The sequence below is a fragment of the Aplysia californica genome, unplaced genomic scaffold (genome assembly GCF_000002075.1).
Source record: "Aplysia californica isolate F4 #8 unplaced genomic scaffold, AplCal3.0 scaffold00073, whole genome shotgun sequence".
In the NCBI taxonomy this organism is placed as follows: Eukaryota; Metazoa; Mollusca; class Gastropoda; order Aplysiida; family Aplysiidae; genus Aplysia; species Aplysia californica.
Window position 1 is genome coordinate 1830431 of NW_004797343.1, and position 21260 is coordinate 1851690.

The 21260-nt window shown below is 39.7% G+C and overlaps 1 protein-coding gene across 1 annotated transcript in view; it reads left to right on the forward strand.

The window, feature by feature from the left end:
* LOC101863732 (protein disulfide-isomerase A5) overlaps positions 1-21260 on the forward strand; it is a 49522-nt gene that overhangs the window by 22280 nt on the left and 5982 nt on the right. The window contains exons 19-24 of the mRNA XM_005093992.3: positions 737-929; positions 3316-3383; positions 4020-4098; positions 8551-8563; positions 18707-18772; positions 20032-20195. Coding sequence (XP_005094049.1) covers positions 737-929; positions 3316-3383; positions 4020-4098; positions 8551-8563; positions 18707-18772; positions 20032-20195 — 583 coding nt within the window. The remainder of the gene's footprint in view (positions 1-736; positions 930-3315; positions 3384-4019; positions 4099-8550; positions 8564-18706; positions 18773-20031; positions 20196-21260) is intronic.

The following is a 21260-nucleotide window of genomic DNA, read 5'->3' on the forward strand; positions in this document are numbered from 1 at the left end:
AGATAGAGCAGAATTTCTTTTGATCGAGATTACAAAAAGTTATCACCAACCTTTCTCTCCCCAGTTTTTTTTTTCCCACGATAAGAGGGAATTTCTCTTGGTTGAAAATATAACATGTTATTGCCCACATTTCTCAGCCATGTTTTTTTCCTCAAGATATGATGGAAGTTTTTCTGATTGAGAATGTAAGATGTTAATGCAAACTTTTCCCTGTCATGCTTACAAAAATTTTTTTTTACAGTACAGCAGAATTTTTCTTGATAGAGATTGTAAGACATTTTTGCTAACTTTTTAAATTTGTGCTCTTTTTCCACAATACGGCAGAATTTCTTTTAAATAAGAATCTAAGAAGTATGTAGAATTGTACATCTTTTTCTAGAATGAGAATGTATGAATTTCTTGTAAATCTGTTGCAGTGAAGGACACATAGTCCGATAAAGGATTTCTCGTGAATGAGAATGACAAACAGTCATGGCGTTGTGCGAATCTAGGTCATGTTGACTTTTAGAAAAGATTTAATATTCAACAAATACACCAATGTTGAATGATTTGAGAAGTTATCACTCCAACAGTTTTTACTTTCCACTTTCCGATAAGTTATTATTGTCAGATAGCAGGTTTTCTTTCAAACAGGGAATTGTCAATTGTTACTTGTCTCAGATTAGAAGCATCAACATAAGTTTACCTTTATAATCTATTTTTTTTCTTTCTTTCTTTTCACACTTCTCCCCTCCAGGAGAACGACTTTGTCGCGTTCATGAACGACCCTCTGAACCCCGCCCCGACCCCGGCCCCTCCCGCGGTCCAGTCGATGGACGAGCAGTGGCGGGACTTTGCGGGCTACGAGAGCCTGGCACTCCTCAGTGCCTCCAACTTTGAACTGGTGGTGGCGGAGAGCTCCCAGCTGCTGGTCATGTTTTACGCACCGTGTAAGTGTAGCGGCTGTTGTGTCCCTCGCTTGTGCATCTGAGTCTTCTCTCACTTAGGGTAGTAAAAAATATCTTTCGAGATAATTTCTTTTTTTAAATTCAAAATTAAAAAACAGTTGTTTTTTTTTGGTATGTTACATGTCTACGTCTACACCATGTAGCTTGTAAAAAAGCCATAATATTATTGTAAAACAAGAACAACAAATTATAGCTGTAAATGAATCAGGGCTCAAGAAATGACAGTGTTAGGGGTTTATAACAGCACAATAAAAAATATAACCCGCATAAACGACTAAACGTAAGGTGTAAACCTTGGAGAGACTACTGTATGCCATTTGTGTGTGTGTGTGTGTGACTTGAATTTGCGATTTTTGAGATTTTAAAAGAAATTTGCAAATTCAAGTCGTTCTTGAAATGTTAAAAGGTTTGCTACTACATTGAAACACAGGACACTAAGCGACTCATGTAGCAAACTCAAAATGTTTGTGAAAGATGAAATGGGCAAAATCGAAGAAAAAAAGAGTGCGCAATAAGTACCTGGTGTACAGTATGTATAGATGATGATTTCCGGATATAGAAGGCAGTGTGTTTGCTATTTTTTAACATTTAAAAAAAAGTTTAAAAAAAGTATTGATTTCATAGTCAAGCTCGGTTTCAAATTCACCCCCTTTATCTTTTGTGATATGTCTGGTTTTTTTAAGCTTTAACATGATCCTCTTCTACTTCACGCCAGTATGACTTTTGTCCTAATTAGTTCTTGGCGAAACATATCAGATCTTTTGACTAGCTTTCTACTGTGCGGGTGGTTGGAGGGTACCATTGGTAGGTCCTACATCCTTTCTTGCCCCTCTTTTCGTGCGCTATTTTTCTGTCCACCTCAGTTTTTCCGGGCACTGCAAGCATGGTCGTCATTGCATCAATGTGTTTGTCTTAACTCGAAACAAAGCTGTAAACTGCAACTTAATTCCATTCAGGTTGTTAAAGGGTGTCGTTGGTAGGTCTTACTTCTTTACTTCTTACTACTTATAATAATAATAATAATAAATTGCATTTATATAGCGCATTTCCACAAAGAAGTGCTCAAAGCGCTATACAATAATACAAAGAACATATGAAGCGCACAGCTCGTATAATAATCATCTTTCTCTCTCTCTCTCTTTCACTAGTCTGTCTCTGTCTCTGTCTCTGTCTCTGTCTGTCTCTCTGTCTCTCTCTCTCTCTCTTTCTCTCTCTCTCTCTCTCTCTCTCTCTCTCTCTCTCTCTCTCTCTCTCTCTTTTTAAATTAAAAAAATGGCGGCTCACGTGGAAAGAAACAATGAGAAGCACTTATGTTGAAAAGCTTGAATCATTATTAAATGAAGAACATGATATGTTTTTGTCATATTTAAGTCTCAATGATGTCGACTCTGCCTGTAATGTTTTACAACAATGCATTAAAATATCAGCAGGAGACATGCAAACCAATAAGCAAAAGAAAGGAAAGCATAGTAAGCTTCATCAACCATTGTGGTGGGATAACGAATGTGAAAGGCTAAAGAGAGTAAAATATCTTCACCTCCACGATTTCCACAGAACAAACAGCTCAAATGATCTGGATAAATTCCTTGAAGCAAAGAAAGACTTTAAGGAGATGTGTGCGTTAAAAAAGAAAATCTGTGATGCCCAGACAGTAGAAAGTTTAAAACAAGACCTTACTGATAAACGATCAAAATCATTTTGGCAAAAGGTTAATAAAATGAAGCGTACTCATGGCTCATTTAATGCGGCTAAGGCCACTCTCTCTCTCTCTCTCTCTCTCTCTCTCTCCCTCTCTCTCTTTCGCCAGTACAACCTTGAGTAAAAACAATCCCACAAAGCTTACCCAGACACACTCGCACACATTGATGAATTCACACAGTCATAAATTCGTACAGAACAGAACGGCCTGAATAAACTATACTGAGAGAACATAATAATATTTGTATTGGGAATGTCGGAAATTACAGATTGAAGCTGAACTGAAACAAATGAGTTTTAAGTGCTGATTTAAATTTTGATAAAGTGGTGGACTCCCGTAGATGAGCTGGTAAAGCGTTCCACAAGGAGGGGGCGTGGTGTGAAAAAGCTCTCCCTCCGAGTCTCTGACTTTTGCTTTGGACTTGTCTTTAAAGTCTTTTCGTCGCCAATCTTGAAGGCCGAGATGGTATATATTCGATGACCATGTCACAAAGATATGATGGTGCAATGTTGTTGACGCACTTCAAACAAAGGACCTTTGATGTTTCTGTTTTTCTGTCTGTATTCTACTCTAAATGACCTATTGTATTAATGTGCTTCTCTTCTACTCAAACACTCAAAACTTCGTTCATCACCTTGTAAACAGTTCCTGTCTGTCTTCTGTCCCCAGGGTGTGGACATTGTAAGAAGATGAAGCCAGCCTATGCTGAAGCAGCTGCTATAGTGGAGAGGGAAGGGGTGAGTCAATGATAATTATAACTGCTTTTATGCAGCGAATATCCATGCCCAACAGCATGCTTAATGCACCGAGAAAACATTACTTAAGGAAAAGATGGAGGATTTTTGAGGAATGTGTCATTGAGGATGTTACAGAGGTGCTGATTTTCTGGATGAATCTGTAAATCCAGATTTCTGAAATTTTCCATCTTATGTAGTGTGTTCCTGCTTATACATGTACCATTTTAATCTCTTTGTACCTGTCATATGACAATATCTCGACACAAGATGCCTTAGACAATAGAATGAGTAAGTTTTGGGTTTCCAAGCGTCCGTTTCCATGGGTTCCGAAAAAGTTAAGGATTTTTATTATAGCTAGTTGGCACCTCTGATGTTCATTTTTTACAATTGAAGGTGAGTAAAGTGTTTCTCATTGAGTGTTCTTTTTTAAAGCATTTATCTTTGAGTGTGTTTATTATTTTTTTTATTTTGATAGAGGATGAGTAAATAATTTCCCATTGTGAGTGTTATTTTTTTTTTTTTACGGTGGTAAAATATTTCTCTTTGAATATGTTATAAAAAATAATTTTTTAAAAAATGGAGAATGGATAAGAATTTGTCATCGTACATTCTCACATTTTACTTTTCCGTTTGCAGCTGGGTACTTTGGGAGCTGTAGATGTCACAGTGGATGGAGATCTGGGCTCTCAGTACAACGTCAAGGGATTCCCAACCTGTAAGTACTGCAGGACTCTGTCTGGTCACCGCATATTAGATTGAGCGGGTAACGGACGCCCATACAAGCGGACCGCGAGCCTCAAGAGATTTAGTTTTTTGGGTCTGCTCCACAATTTTATTCTCTCAGCGAGCGGACGAACTCTAGCCTAGCAGACGAGAGCGATTGGACTGTGAACCTCAAGTCAGTTCGTTTCTTGGGTCTGCTCCACAATTTCATTCACTGAGCGGGCGGGCAGGCGAACGGACGAACTCAAGCAGACTATATACTCGACGCGAGGTTAGGCCCATCATCTATTGTTTGTTAATTAAGTCTAATGTTTCAAGCCACTATCGGTGCCCTGGTGTGAGAGAGGCTGATGACGTAATGCTATGTGTGTAACCTTTCACCTCGTGTGAGGGTCACACTGCGTACATTCCAATTTATCGCGAATGCGAAGTTAAAAAAATTCCCAAAGGACTTTTTTTTTGTTAGTGGGGGGGAGAGAAATTTCCGCCATAAATGTCTAGCTACAATATATGGGGCAGGAGGGTGAAATTTTTTTCTTTTGAGCTCCACGGATTCGCTTCCGTAGGGGGGGGGGGGTTGTAAGTACTATGCAATGGAAGGTGTCACTCCCCATCCATTCGCGCACTGAATAAACTGTTGTCTCTGCGTTTGATGTGTAGCGAGTTGCGAACGAACCTTCACAAGTGGATGGCTCGTTACCCCATCTGCTCATTTGTGAGTAGTACCTGCACACCGTTCATTACTCACGATCACGGACACTGATTTAGCGAGCCTGACCCAACTCTGACACATATCGCGACCTCAGTGCTTTCTGTCATATCTCCATTTTTTATAACAGTGGGTCACATTTTCACTGTTATTAAAAATGGAGATACAAGAAAGCACTTGGATCATGATATATGTGCCAGAATCTAGACAATAAAGATGTATCTTTTCTTATCTTCTATTGACTGACTGTTGAGTGTAAGATTCAACCGTACGCCTTTGTGAAAAGTGATGTATGATGGAGTCTTACACAGAGCAGTTAATTCGTGTTTTTGTATGTACTTGTGTTTGGTCAACCCTTCTATATGGCTGTGAATGCTGGACAATCACTAAAGACAGTGAAAATAAAATAGAAGCAACAGAAATGTGGTTTCTTAGGAGACTGCTAAGAGTATCGTGGAAGGAAAAGAAATCAAATGAGGTAGTGCTTGATGAAGCCCACGTGGGACGCTCAATGTTAAAAACAATCAGGAAACGACAAATGTAGTTTTAGGGACACATAAATAGACATAAGGGTCTTGAACACCTAGCTCTCACTCTCAAAATTGAGGGCAAGTGAGGCTTGGGAAGGCCCAGAACTACATACTTAGGGAACCGAAACAAATGGATAACAGGGAAAGATCAGGGAAACATAGCTTTTTTGAGAGCATCCGAGCAAAGGAATGAATGGAGAACCATGATCGCCGATGTCTGTCGCTGATCTGGCACTGGATGATGATGATGTATGTACTTATTTGTCTTACGACATGGTGGAATCGGGCGTTACTCAATTTTTGGGCGTATGTAGTTTTTGGTATCATCTTGAAGCCTCTTAATTTGCCTTGCTTTTGATGAAAAAATATGTGTGGAATAGAAATTGAGATATTTGTGATTAAAGATGGGGGGAGGGGGGGGGGAGAGCTTGTGTCACTGGATAAACTAGGGAGAAAATGGCTATCAAAGTTTGGTTACTTCCAAAGCTTGAGTGTTCGTGGAACCTCTATATTTACACTTTTTTTGCCTTTGATTAATGTGTTTCAGTAAAATCTAATAATGATAATAATAGATAGCATTTGTATAGCGCATATCCCCGCTCATCAGCAGGCTCTATGCGCTTTACACTATATTATTACCCCAGCAGACCATAGAACACTGCGAAACATTCTCAGCTTCCCGGGAAGCATACAGTGCAAGCACCTGATTAAGCGCTCAAACACTTACAAACTGACAAGATCTTTCGCTGTCTATAGCTGGGTACCCATTCCCACCTGGGTGAAGTGAGGAAAATTCATGTAAAGTGCCTTTCCCAAGGACACAACGTCGGGCCCCTGACGGGATTCGAACCCATGACCTTACGGTTGCGAGTCCGAGAGCCTAACCACTAGGCCACCGACGCCACATATGCTGGAATGCGTTTTAAAATGAACATATTATAAGATGTAGAGCCCCCCCCAAAATTTTTCTTTGCTTGTTTGATTTAATTATTTTGACAATTGCCTGATTTCGCCGTGGTCATAATTGTTGACTTGGGCATAAAACATGAACATCTTCTTAGATACAAGGAATCGTAATACATCCCTCTTGTTTTCTCTGTTTCATCATCACTTCCTCTGTCCTGTCGCTCTGTGTAGTTAACTTTTGTTTCCTGCTTCACTAGAGACATTTTTATAAGAATTCTCTCATGTGGGGAAATATGGGGGTGACAGTGGCCTGTACAGTTTGTTACATTTATTATTTCAGTGGTTGTGTCCTATAGTAAGCCCAGTAAGTGGTGGCCTTGTGGTTAGGCTACCGGACTGGTTCGGGGTTCAAGCTGCGGGCCCGATGTTGTGTCCTTGGGAAAGGCATTTTACACAAATTTTCCCCACTTCACCCGCATGAAAATGGGTACCCAGCTATAGACAGTGAAAGATCTTGTCAGTTTGTTAGTTAGTATTTGAGCGCTTAACCAGCTGCTTGCACTGTATGCTTCCCAGGAAGCTGAGAATGTTTCTGAGTGTGCTATGGTTTGCTGGGGTAATAATATGGTGTAAAGCACATAGAGCTTGCTTTTGAGTGGGGACATGCGCTATACAAATGCTATTTATTATTATTATTAAGTAAACATCTCTTAAATATAAGGACAATTTTACAAACACGCCAGTGCTAGTCACCACTGTGCAGCTCCCTGGTTTCGAGCCAGGGTTACTGTCTCTTATTCAAGGGCACACACCCTTGTGAAACGCACGCTTAACCCTATCTCTGTACGTCTAGTTTTACTATCGTACCCATACGACGTGGGGAACTCTGTGCCACCACTTTCAAAGAGGAAATTTACTGGTTAATCCGACCCGTACGCTTTGCATAGCGCTCTGTCAAAATGATTTTTTGAGAAATACTGAAAGTTTCAAAGAGATCTTCGTACTAGAAGTTTTCTAAATAAATGTGAAGAATACAACCTCAGGGGTACAAAATGACCCCAGGGCGTACAGATAGGGTTAAAACATCTTTGTTTTGTTGGTATGCTTCTGTTTTTACTTGAAGACATGAAAGAAATTTCTGGCGTCTGTTGTAGGTTGGTAGGCTACGGAACTCATAATTGTGAGGTTGCAGGTTTGGAGGTTCAAGGCTCATCTTAGTCTGACATTGTGCCCTTGGGAAAGGGACTTCAAAACCAATTTTCCCATTTGGGTCAGTCCTGATGATGGATGTTAAATTTGGAAGTCTCGCTTCATGAATAAATTTATCGTGCTACTAGGGGAACTTAGGCCTAACTTCCTGTTATTGACCAACGCGCTAGATTGCCCGCTAAACAGCCAAATAGACCACAGTCGGGAACCCATTTCCACCGAGATGAACTGAAATATATGAAATTGCTTTTCCCAAGGACACAGGGCCAGGTCACTGACGGGATTTGAACTCATGACATTATGGTTGTGAGTCCAAAACCTAACTACTCATCTCTACCACAATCAATACATGTAATATTGTTGTCTCTGTGGATTTCTGAAAAACTGCATGGGATTCCCTATGTTGCACTGGGGTTGTTTGCCATTATTGTATTTAATAAGACAAAAGTAAAAACTCCGTTTCTTGATGAAGAAGGTTGATTTAATAAGAAAATGATATGAGGTCTGCCCTCTCTGGCTTCACTGACAAGACTAAATCATAATGAGCATGAGTACATGTGATTAAAACAGGAAGGAGGATTGAGTAAAGATCACTAAGATCAGACAATCTTTGTTGTGAGGGTAGATAAAATAAAAGTACAATTACATGGACATAATTCAACTTAATCATGTTAATATAGGGACCAACAATCCAGGATTTATTGTTTCCCTTCTATATGTTGATAAGCAATCAAATAGTCTAACACCCTACAGATTAGTTGTGTTGGCATGTGGCCTGCTCACCAGGAATCTTCTATGTTTTAAAATGCTAATTTTGTCATGTTATGTTTGAGTTGGAATGTTGTTGGTAGTTTTCACACTGGCTAAAATCAGTAATTTGTGGGTGGTTGGCGGGTGCTCTGTTGTAGTTTGTCCCTTTTTTCCTATCAAAGATATGTGGTCCCTATCTCTCCTCCTTCCCAACTTTGTACGTTACTCTGCAGTAACACGTTTGGTAAATGGCACTGAGATATGACATATTTGTTTTGCAAGTGCTGTAAAACTTAAAACTAAAAATTAATAATTTCTTTGATTTTTTTTTCTTTTTCAGTGAAATTTTTCAAGTGAGTACAATATGTGTTGTGTTGGTGTTGTGTTTGTGTTTGTGTTTTGTGGGTGCCCTAGTGTGGTCAGCCCCTTTTATTTCTTTTCAATGTTTCTTTTGCCCTTGTTTGTTTCTAGAAGAATGTGACAGTTATTGTGATAACTGTTTGTTAACTATGAGTCCACGTCAAAGTCAGCATCACTGAGTGGGTTGTTGGCGGGTGCTCTGGTGTGGTTTGCTTTTTCCTTCCTATGAAACATCTATCGTCCTTATCTCCCCTTCTTCTTTTTTATCTATGTTACTCTCTTTTGAAACCTCTAATCTTCTGGCACTCATATGGCCTTATGCAGTTGTGAGCGCCATTAAACCTCTACTAAAACTAAAGCAGCATCACTGACAATACAACAGCAGTGATAACAGCAACATCAAGAACTACTACAATGAAAACAGCAACGGCAGCAACATCAACAACTACATTGACAACAAGAACATTAACATTTAATAATGACTGAAGGAACTGCAAAATTAACAGTGACTACAACAATGGCAACAGCAACATCAATAACAACATTGACAACAAGAACATTAACATTTAATAATGACTGGAAGAACTGCAAAATTAACAGTGACTACAACAATGGCAACAGCAACATCGATATAACAATATTGTCAATGACAATTGCCACATCAGCTACAACAACAGCTGCAACATTAACAATGACGACGACAACAACACATCAACAGCAACAATGAGAACAGCATCGACAATGACAATATCAGCTGCACCATCAACTTGTTCTTGTCCTGTGTGGCTTTGTGGACATGGATTTTATAAGATTATTGCTCCACACGCACATTTGGGTGAAATTTTTATCTTGTCTGTCTGTCTGTCTATCTGTCTGTCTGTCTGTCTGTCTGTCTGTCTGTCTGTCTGTCTGCCTGCCTGCCTGTCTATCTGTCTGTCTGTCTGTCTGTCTGTCTGTCTGTCTGTTTGTCTGTCTGTCTGTCTGTCATTCACTGTAAACGAGAAACGAGTTGTGTGTAGATATATATAATCTGAAAGTCTAATTTATGATTGGTGGATGCTCTATCTGGTGTGGTCTGCTCCTTCTTTCCCAAGAAAAATTTGTCGTCCTTATCTCTCCTTTTTTGTGTGTTTGTTACAGTAAGTTACTCTCTTGTAATGCCTTTAATCTTTGGTACTTATTGACCTAATGTGTTACAAGTGCCGTAAAACGGCCACTAAAACTAAAATAGAAGCTCACTAGCCGGGAAATTACGATGAATGTTGAAAGGAACAAAAATGATGATCTTTCTGTGGGCTACTTAGTCCCTGTTAGATAAAGGCAATATTGTATTAGGTAAATGAATTTAAAAGAAATGAATGTACACATAAATCAAATGGAATTCAGACAAAACGCTGAGTTCACTGAAAAGTTCGAACCGACAAGCGTTAAACAGATTACATAAAGAGAGAGATAGAGAAGAAGGACAACATAAGGGAAAAATCTAACTTTGACGTTTTAATGTTAAAAGCTCTTCACCATAAAACAGTCAGTGAAAATCTTTAACACTGACATGAAAACGAAAAGAATGGAAATAAAAGCGTGTTGCTCTTTTTTATATTAAATATTATTTGGTTACAGCATGATTGAAAGAAGTCTGGACTTGATCTTACTCTCTTTCAAACAAGAACAATTAATACATTATCTAGATGCTTCAATAAAAGTCAGAAAAAAAAGCCAGGCAAATGGTAGCACCATTACTAATATAAAAAAAAAAGCATTTACAGAATACAAAAAAAGTAACCATCATTTCAGCCAATAGCACAAAGGTATTGAGCATGCTTTTCATGGTTCCGAAGAAGCATAAAAAAGTCAAGCTTTTTAAACTCTCTAGGGCATTGACCTGCTCACCATCAAACTTAGGCACGTATCCCGACCGGGAGGGAGGTGTGCGGGTGGTTGGAGGGCGCCACTGGTTGATTCTACGTCTTTTCTTTCCCTCTGTTGTTTCTGTCTGTCTGTCTTACTCCCCCCCCCCCCCCCCCCCCCAAACCACTAAATAACTTTATTGTGTCGATGTGCTTTTAAAACAAACTAACGTGGGTGGTTGGCGGGTGCTCTGGTGTGGTTTGCTTCTTCTTTCCTATCAAACATCTATCGTCTTTATCTCCCCTCTTTCTTTTTTTGTGTTTGTTACTCTCTTATAACACCTCTGGTCTTCGGCATTTATATATGACCTTATTGTGTTACAAGTACCGTAAAACTTTTACTAAAACTAAAAACATCTATCGTCTTTATCTCCACTTCTTTTTTATGTTTGTTACTCTCTTGTAACACCTCTAATCTTCTGGCGCTCATAATATGACCTTATGCAGTTGCGAGCGCCGTAAAACCTCTACTAAAACTAAAACTAAAACAGAAGAGAGGGGTAGAGGTAGAACTACAGGTATCTGTATGAGCAAGTGTCTACGCAGTATTACAAAGATTTCTACGGTCTTCCTATTTATTGGTCTCAACAACAGCAAATCTTTTGAGCCCCTTCTGCATGACAATCCCCACACTACTACTAACTCTGTCTTATTTTTGGTTTTTTTCTACTCCGCCTATTCAAGTCGAAACGTTAAAATGGATTTTGTGTAACTTACACAGACTTCCACATAAGTTAAGGACCACCTTGACAGACAGTCATGATTTTTTTAAAATCCGAAAAAAGACAGCAAGGAATGTTTCAAATTTCTTCGCTCTGACAGTGTTAATGGGTTACCAATGCGTACTACGAAGCTTCCTAAAGTGGCAAAACCACCTCTTGCAGCACGGAAATCGTCGGAGAATTTTAGCCGAATTTGCTGTTTTTTAAATCTGCTTTTGTGCGACATCACGGACACTCCTCAGTTAAACTTTCTGGTGCATGTCATAAACTGAAGTACGGTCTTGAACTGTGCTCACTTTGGTGACAATATAAGCCGCCGTTTGCACAAAATCCAGTATTGCATCAACATGCCACCAAGACGAAAGCTGAGAGACTTTGATCGGACTAGAGCTATGGCATGGCTGCAGGATGGAGTTGGATCCCGAGAAGCTGACGGGAGGCTTGCAGTGTCACACTCTGTCATTGTCCACTTGAGGCAGCACCATCGAGTCACTGGATCGGCCCAAGAACACCCACGTGCAGTCGACCCAAGAAGACCACTCAGATTGGTCCTTAACTTATATTGAAGTCTATTATCAATAACGCTGTGGGATCATCTGCTTGTGCTGAGCTATTTTACTGTGTTCCACATTGTCTTTCCCCCATGAGCCTCCTCAAAGAAATGTTTAAACTTTGATTGCCATTGACTTAATCAAAATTTGGCTCAAAATCATGGAATTTGAGTTGTAGGCATTTTTAGCTTCCTCAGCCTCTCCTACAACTATTTCAAGGCATAAGAACCCCCCAAAACCGTATTTTTTCCCATACCGGGCATGTTTGTAACCGCCATTTCCTCTTAAAGTCAGTATTTTATTTTTCTTTATCGGCCGTTTTCTCAAAATGCTACTTTTGTCTATACTTTTTTTAATAACTCCACCATTTTTCATCCAATGTTCATGAAATTTTCACAGAATGAAGAGAAGAGGTAATGCTAAAAATTTGTCTGTTGAATTTTTTATATATGGAATAGATTTTTGTTGGTGGTGTCTGGAGTGTGGATTTTCACGGATTTTTCGCAAACTTGAATGCTACCTCAGAAAAAAATTCATTAAAAATTTTGTAATTCGTTTAGGAAAAAAACAACAGACAAATTTTTAGATCTAATGTTTGTAAACACGCATGCAAAAAAACAATCAATTTCCATGAGTGATAAGTGCGGTATTCATTACGTAAGACATGTCAATAAAATCCAATATGGCGGCGTATCCATGGAAACGAACCTTTTTTCTCAAATTTGATTGCGGATTTCAAGACTCCTTACTATGCTTGTTATATGTGTGAAATGTGGTAAAATTCGGTCCAGTAATAAGCGAGATAGCCTCCAGGTGTAGCCCCCCCTTAAAGTCAATGAACTCACCTGCACTCATTTTGTTGACAACGGTGGGATGTTTAAAAATGAATGTGGAGTATACAGTTCAATTATGTGCCTTGTTGCTTTCTCTGTTGTTGCATGAACAGAGTCATTAATTTCTGTCTCGGCGTACCCTTTCTCTAATAATAGTAAAAGGCGTTGGCGTATATTATGAGATGCAAACAAAAGTTTGCTCTCGCAAAAAAAAATTAAAAAATAGGGCAAATGCAACACCTGTTGTGATTTTGTCCTGCTCAGTTATCAGAAAACAAAATATGCTTGTCGAAGACTCCTTCGGAATTTCTTTCAGCTATGCACTGGTAAAACCATGTGGGTACCTCGTTGGATCCTCGTCTGCTTCTACACATAAAGTAGAACCCCCCCCCCCCCCCCCTTTTTTTTTTTTGGTGGTAATCATATATTGTGAGGTTGCAAATTCCTTGTCATGAAGCTCAATCATTTCCGCATGAAATGTCTCAGAACAAAGATTCTCGGTGGGTGGTTGGCAGGTGCTCTGGTGTGGTTTGCTTCTTCTTTCCTATCAAACGTCTATCGTCCTTATCTCCTCTTCTTTTTTATGTTTGTTTCTCTCTTGTAACGCCTCTAATCTTCTGGCGCTCAATATGACCTTATGCAGCTGCGAGCGCCATAAAACCTCTACTTAAAAAAAAAAATGTTAATCAAGTACACCATAACTATTTACTATACTTCAGAAAATCACCCAAAAGTTACACGCCAGTGAATTTTTACGTAAAATAATCAGATTTACCAGATTTTTTGTTAAGTTGAAACACACACAAAAAGTTAGTTTGTTTTGTTGTCTTTTTGTGTTTTTTTTTTTTACCCCTTGTAAAATTTCATTTTTGGCATATATTACGTTTTTCTGTCATAAGATGGCTGTTGCGTTTGTTTTCGTCAGAAATTGGCGTGGGTGGTTGGCGGGTGCTCTGGCGTGGTTTGCTTCTTCTTTCTTATCAAACATCTATCGTCCTTATCTCCCCTCCTTCTTTTTTTAGGTTTGTTACTTTTCTTGTAACATCTCTAATCTTCTGGCGCTCATAACTGGTAGTCTTGACAGATGCTCGAACCATTTTATTCGTTGTTTATTGTTGTTGCAAACAGGGGCTTGATCTAGTAAAATATATATGGCTCTTTTCGTCTATGCAGACGGTCAATTTAGCTTAAGTTTGTCTCAAGGTTGTCTTCATGCAGCTTCTTTCATGGCTAATTCTTCCTATGTTTGAAGCGCAGATTCTGTCGCAGTGCTTGCATGTCAGTGTCGTAGATCGAAGCTCTGTATTTCCGCTCTTTTCCTTTCATCGTTGGCGCTTCTCAGCCTTGTTGTTTCTAAAGCTGCTCTCTAGCATTATACATGTAGTTCTTTCCCTTATCATTTTCCTCCATGTTTTCCTGTCTTCAGCTATTTCTTCCCAGATGCTAACATCTACTCCAAGCTTAGATAAGCTGTTTTTTACAGGTGTCTTTGTACCTCAATTTTGGTCTTTCTCTTGGTCTCTTTCCCTGGGCAAGTTCTCCATAGAGAAGTACTGAAGTTGCTTCGGAATCCGTTTGTCGTCCATTCTTGACATGGCCCAGCCACCGCAATCTTTTTAAACACAGGATAGTTGTCATGCTCTGGGGGTTTGCGCGTGCCAACACTTCAACATTTGTAACCTTGTCACGCCACGAAATGCCTAAGATCTTGCGGCAGCATCTGAGATGGAAAATCTCGAGGCGCTTTTCTTGTCTACTGTACAAGGTCCACGTTTCACATCCAAAAGGAGTGTGCTGAGGACACATGCTTCGTAAATCTTGATTTTTGCTATTGGCAAGTCAATACTGGTATTTGATACAATAGCTTCAATAACTGTGCCATACTCAAGCAAAAAAATGGCTATTGAAGTCTTACCTTGCCATTGTAGAAGGTGTTAGTGATGCAAAATGTTAGTAAAATGTATGGCACACATTTATTTATAGATAATACACGATACACTCGTTTCTCCCACATTTTACATTACTGTGTCAAAAACTATCCGCTCTTATATTCTGCTTTGAGTACTTTGGGGTCAAACTGAGTGTTGTTAGTTCGTCACTGTTGAAGTTGAAAGAAGAGCGCAATAAATGAATGAATATAGGCTATGCCTAGGCTAGCCTAGGCCTAGGCCTAGATTTCAACGAATGAATTAGACTTGGTTGTCTCGTTTGGTTGTGAACAATGCGCTCAAACGTGGCCCTCTGCTTTCTACGTCACGAGTTTCTGTGCTCACTTTGGCCCTATGCATCGCGTAACCATAGTAAACATAGCGACGTGTTATCTTGAGCTTTTGGGGGTGAGTACTTGGATATTTGTTGATTTCATAACTCGAAATTGGATGGAAATTGTAGAATCTAATTGTTGGTATCGGTGTCATCGTTTAAATTGCCTTTTGTCCCTTTCTCGTCCTCTTTCATTTGTGCGTTTGTCTTTGTCGGTGATTATAAAATTATTTTTTTGAACCCCCCAAAAAACAAAGCCTAATTTCATGGCAAATTCATGGTAATTTCCAAGTGACCTTCGTAACCTTTGTTTGAAAACGCGCATGCGTGAGAAAGAAGGGGGTGTGTTGGTTAAATCAAGGAGCGGTTATTAGATAGATCTAGAGATATCTATAGAGGCTAATAATCCATGTCACCGCTCGCATGGTATGCTTTCTTGAAGCTGTTTTACGGTGCTTTGGTCGGACAGTGTGGAGTCAATGCTGCGCTGCCTGTTGTTTATAGGTAAATGAAAACTGACCCGGGAACTTTGTTGGCGAGTGCTCTGGTGTGACTTGCTCTTTCTTTCCTAATCGAACATTTATCTAGAATCTAGATCTATAGATTCTAGATCGCTATATCCCCACCTTCTTTCTTTTAGTAGATCTAGATCTACATCTAGATCTAGATCTATAGGTTACTCCCCCAAGTTACAAGTTATACCTTTAATAAGTAACATAATATGACCCATTTGTATTGCAAGTGTAGATCTAGATGTAGATTCTAGTAAAACTCTTACCGTTAGGGTTCCTGCCGGTACGAAAGCTAATACATCATGATCATGAATGTAGGGCCTACAAAACCCTCTCTCTGTTGAGACAGTAATAATGATAGATCTAGAATCTAGATTAGTAGGTTCTAGATCTAAGTTGCAAGTGGTTTGACTGACTCTTCACTATCGTTTTTGAGGCCTTCACCGACGAGATCTAGAATCTAGATCTACCCTTTCCGAGCACTTTACGTTTCCTTTCTTGAATTGGAGGGGTTTGGGGGGGGGGGGGGGGGGTGCGCCCGCGTGGGTGGCTGGCGGGGGCTTTTGCGTAGGTTAGCCTTTGGCTTTTCTCAGCCCTTTCTTTTTTGTTTATATTATATTTAACATCTGGGGAGGACTTCCGTAACGAGCGACCACTATGAGACAGAGCAGAATTGAGGGCTTGGGGTAGGGGTAGGGGTAGGGGTAGGGTTAGGGTTAGGTCTAGGCCTCTTCTTTATTGTGTTTGATGGGGTGGTCGCTCGTTACGGAAGTCCTTCCAAAATCTGTTAGGTCTAGATTTTTCTAGATCTAGATCTAGATCTAGATCTAGATTCTATATAATTTTGTTGCAATTGCTGTAAAACTTAACTTGTATTGAGAGTGAGAGGCCCAGTAGTCTTCATGATTTATAGTCTATATATCTAGATCTAGAGTCTCTAGCTAGATATCAAGATCCAGTGCTGCCCACTAGGCTGCTGTAATTGATCCGTCTGTAGAGACGCTGTGTGGTGAGAGGGCGCTGCTCGTAGGTCCTACTTCTTTTCTTTCCCTCAGTTATTTCTAGATCTAGATCTAGATCTATGGCTGCGGGTGGTTGGAAGGCGCCATTGTTAGGTCCTAGATCTACTCTTTTTCTGTCACTCTGTTGTTACTAGAGGTCTAGATCTAGACTATCTGAGGTGGTTGTTGGAGTGTGCCACTGGTCGCAAATATTCTCTACTAGATCTACCCGAGCTTTTTGCTGATAGGTCCTACTTGTTTTGTGGGTGGTTGGCGGGTGCTCTGGTGTGGTTTGCTACTTCTTTCCTATCAAATACCTATCATCCTTATCTATCCTCCTTCTTTTTTATATTTGTTACTCGCTTGTAACACCTCTAATCTTCTGGCACTCATATGACCTTGTGTAGTTGCGAGCGCCGAAAAACCTCTACTAAAACAAAAACTACTTGTTTTCTGCTCCTCTGTCTGTTCTTTCTCTCTGAGAGTGGTTGCAGTGCGCCACCGGTAGGTCCTAGATCTAGGCTACTTCTTTTCCGTCCTTCTTTCTGTCTCTCTGTATGTCTTGTTTGTTTTTGTTTTTTTCCAACACTTAGACTCTAATGACCGTATACAATGTTAATGTGCTTCTCTTTACTCTTAACATTTTAATCTGTCTACTGCTTCCTTACTCTAAGTGACTGCTCTTACGTTGATGCACTCCCCTTTACTCAAACTCATTGTAACAATTTGTGTGTATACACTTTTGTTGACGTTTGTAGACCCCCCGGGGGCGGTGCCACTGACTGAAGTGTCTTTAGGCCATTCCCAAAGGGGGTACAAGGGGGGGGGGGGCATTTCTCGTTCTTGCACAGTAGTAGAATTGTAAATGGGCTGATTCATCAATGCCTCACTCATAACTGTGCATGATCTCAAACAAGGAACTGCTGCTTTTTCTTTCCAAATCCTTACTATCGTCATTTTCCCTCTACTTCTTTTGTATGTTTATTGTTTGTCACTCTCTTGTGAATTCCTATTTCCGGGGTGCCTTGATAGTCGAAGCAGACCTTGTGCTGTTGAAGCTAGAGAGGTGAGCAGAGTAAGTCTGATTCCCTGTAAAGACTTCTCTGTTGACACCCACCCCTTGGCGCTCATATTATTATGACCTTATGCAGTTGCGAGTACTGTAAAACCTCTACTAGATCTATATCTAGATCTAGGTCTAAATAAAATATTAAAATATACACTTTTGTAGTTGGTGGTTCACGGGTGCTCTGGTACGTGTTGTTTGCTCCTTTTCTATCGTATTCAAACTTCCGTTGTGGGTGGTTGGCGGGTGCTCTGGTGTGGTTTGCTTCTTCTTTCCTATCAAACGTCTATCGTCCTGATCTCTCCTCCTTCTATTTTGTGTTTGTTCCTCTCTTGTAACACCTCTAATCTTCGGCACTTATATGACCTTATTGTGTTGCAAGTGCCGTAAATCTCTTACTAAAACTAAAACTAAAAAACTTCCGTTGTCCTTATCTCTCCTTTTTGTTTTCTTTGTGTGTTGCTCTGTAGTAACACCTTTAATGTCCAGCACTGAAAGACTTCGTCGTAACCAGCGACCACCCCAACCTACGCAATAAAGAAGGGACTTTTGAGAGGGCTATGTAAAAGATAGGGTTTATTTATTTTATTATTGGGTTTGGCAGTAAAGAAAGGAAACTGATTTTGTGTTACTTTGTGTTCTCTTCCGCCTTCCTTTGTCTCTTCACCTGTTTGTGTTACAAGTGCCATTAAACTCTATTATTAGCGCCTAGAGATGTGTTCACGCGGGAGTGGGCGCTGTAGAATAAATGATCTACATTATTATTATTATTAAAACTAAATTTGTTCTGTTTATCCTCAATTGAGGTGGGTTTTTGTTTCATGCACTAAAATCCAATTATTAAATTTTTCTTGCATTTGTTCAAGTCATAAGATTGACTTGGATATAAGCACTGTTTGTATAAGTTTTCTCAAAACACCAAAAAAGAAAATGACTTACGCAGTTGTATTATGACTTTGACGATATTTCGCAAGATGGTGGCTGTAGCTCTCTGAAAGTTGGTGGTTGGCGGGTGCTCTGGTGTGGTTTGCTCCTTCTTTCCAATCAAACATCTATTGTCCTGATCTCTCTTCCTTCTTTTTTGTGTTTGTTACTCTCTTGTAACACCTTTAATCTTCGGCACTCATATGACCTTATTGTGTTGCAAGTGCTGTAAAACTCTTACTAGATCTAGATCTAAAACTAAAGCTCTCTGAAAATTCTCGTCGCATACTTTGTTCTTGTCACAGTACTGTAGGACTTGAATATTTCATTTTCATTTTTATTTCTTTGTTCTTTTCAGAAATGGGCAAGTGACTGACTACAACAGCGGAAGATCACAAGAACTGCTGGTGAAGTTTATGCGAAGGTAAGTCTCAACACTGACCACATAGCAATACATGCATGTTCGTATTGACTGCTCAGTGTAAGACTCCCATTATACGTCACTTTTCAAACTGGCATATGGTGGAGTTTCACTTGTACAGTCGTAGAATCAAATCAATAGATAATGCTTTTGTCTGCTCGTCATTTTCACTTCTGTGTTGGATTAAATACTGATTTATTATTTTGTATCAAAGTCTGAATGAAAGTTTAAATACTGGTGTCTATAGTGTAGTGCTTTGCTGTTGCGTGCAGAGGACCCAAATTGCTTTCTTGTTCATAGAGTATCTCAGTCTTTCTGTTGCGATGTTGTATTCCTCTCAGTCTGGGTTGGACCTGACAGGTAGGGTCAAAGCCCACCTCCTAAATGATGTAGTCTGTCAGCTGGGGAAGAAAAAACACCTGCATAAGAAATAAGAAAATGTCCCCTGCAATAAGCTAGATAACTTTGCATGTTTTCCCAGTCTGCAGGTTGTTTGGGAGTTTCTAGTAGATCGGTCACAGTATTTGGTGCTCTTGCTGTATTTGATATTCCCATTCAAACAAATCTGACGTAGAGAAAAGTACACTTTGTTGGGGGGGGATGACCATGATTTTTAAGGGGATTATTTTGGTGCTAGATTTTGAACACTTTGCAAGCCTGTAAACTAAATGTGAAACAAACTTTTAGTTTACAGAATGTATTCTTATTGTCAAGGGGTTATGTTTATGAAATGTGAGACAGCGTGGTGAAATCAGGTGCTTGTCAAAATCATGAAAATGAAGAAACTGGCATTTTTCCGCAGGTTTGGGAATTTTTATATAATTGGGTTTTTTTTTGGCTCAATACCTTCTATGTCCACTAGAGAACACATTTCTGCATGGATATTATTGAAACACATTGATTAAAGGCACAAAAGAATGTACATTTTCTGTTTCCACGGACTCTCAAGCTACAATGTAATGAAATAACTAAGCTTTGGCGGCCATTTCCTTCCAAATTATACTTCTGAAACCAGGTGATTCCCACCTCCTTCAATTGCCAATATCTCGACTTGTATCCGAGGAAAAATGGATTTTAAAAAAAGTGAATGCAAGACCAATGAGCAAGCTCTAAGATGATACCTATAACTCCACATGCCCAAAAATTGATGAGCTGCCTCACAAATGCACTTAAGTTGTGCTTTGAAAGTTTTAAAAGATTTACCTGTACTTTAATCGTTATTCAAAAGTTTTTCTTTTAAAAGAGTTCCTCCCTTGTTTCAGTCAAGCAAGTGTTGCGTCAGAAAAAGTTGAAGACGAGGAGGACGCTGCCGAGGCCTTAGACATGGCGCCCAAACAACGAGGAATAGAGGAGCCCCGCCCCTCCGCCTTTGTCCCCTCCCGCTCTGTCCAGGGCCTGGTGCAGGCTAACTTCTCGCAGTACCTCAGTGAGTGCACTCCCCTTTTTTCTCCTTTTTCTTTTTGGATGTACTCCGCAGGGATACCGCTGTGCCAACAAAATGCAAAGTGTGATGATTATTCAAATAGATTGTATTGATCTGTGTTGGCCCTGACAGGCACGGCTGTTGCTCAGGATTTAAACAATCTCATCAGTTGTGTTGGTACTAGGCTACCCCAGAATGACAAAGTTCTATCCTACATTTTTAGCCATTTGACTTATTATTACAACCATGTTCTATCTGCTCTATCAATATTGTCCGTTGATTCGGAGTCATCATCAAGATATTCAAAGAATTGCACTGTGTGCTTCCCGGGAAGCTGAGACTATTTCTCATTGTTCTAGGGTCTGCTTTGGTAATTAATAATAGTTGTACAGCGCATAGAGCATGCTGTAGAGTGTGGATATGCACTTTATAAATGCAATTATTATTGTTATTTGGCAAATGGGATTGTTAAAGCATAATCTCTTACACTGCAACAGAAGTAGTCCCACTTGAAGTAATTTAGTTTGTTATGCAATCTGATATTGTAATATCTTGGGTGTCCCTGACTGGGTTTTTAAAAAGTTGGTGAGCTTGCGATACGGAGTGTGTAATTGGCTGGTGCTCTGATGTGGTTTGCTCCTTCTTTTTTGTCAAACATCTATCGTCTGTATGTCTCGTCCTTTTCTTTGCATGTTACTCTCTAGTTGCACCTCTGATCTTTGACACTTTTATGACCTATTTGTGTTGCAAGTGCTGTAAAACTCTTACTATGGGAAGTTTGCATTTACTCTCTGGTGCGGTTTGCTCTTTCTTTCCGATCTAATATCTGTTGTCCTTATCTCTCCTGCTTTTTTGTGTTTATTATTCTCTATTATAACACCTGTAATCTTCGGCACTTGTCTGGCCTAATTGTGTTGCAATTGCTATAAAACTCTTACTAAAACATGATACAAGCAATAGGAATGTAAAGCTTTGACAAAAACAGGTGGTTAGTGGGTGCCCTGGTGTGGCTTGCTCCTTCTTTCCTAAACATCTATTGTCCTTATCTCTCCCTCTTTTTTGTGTTTG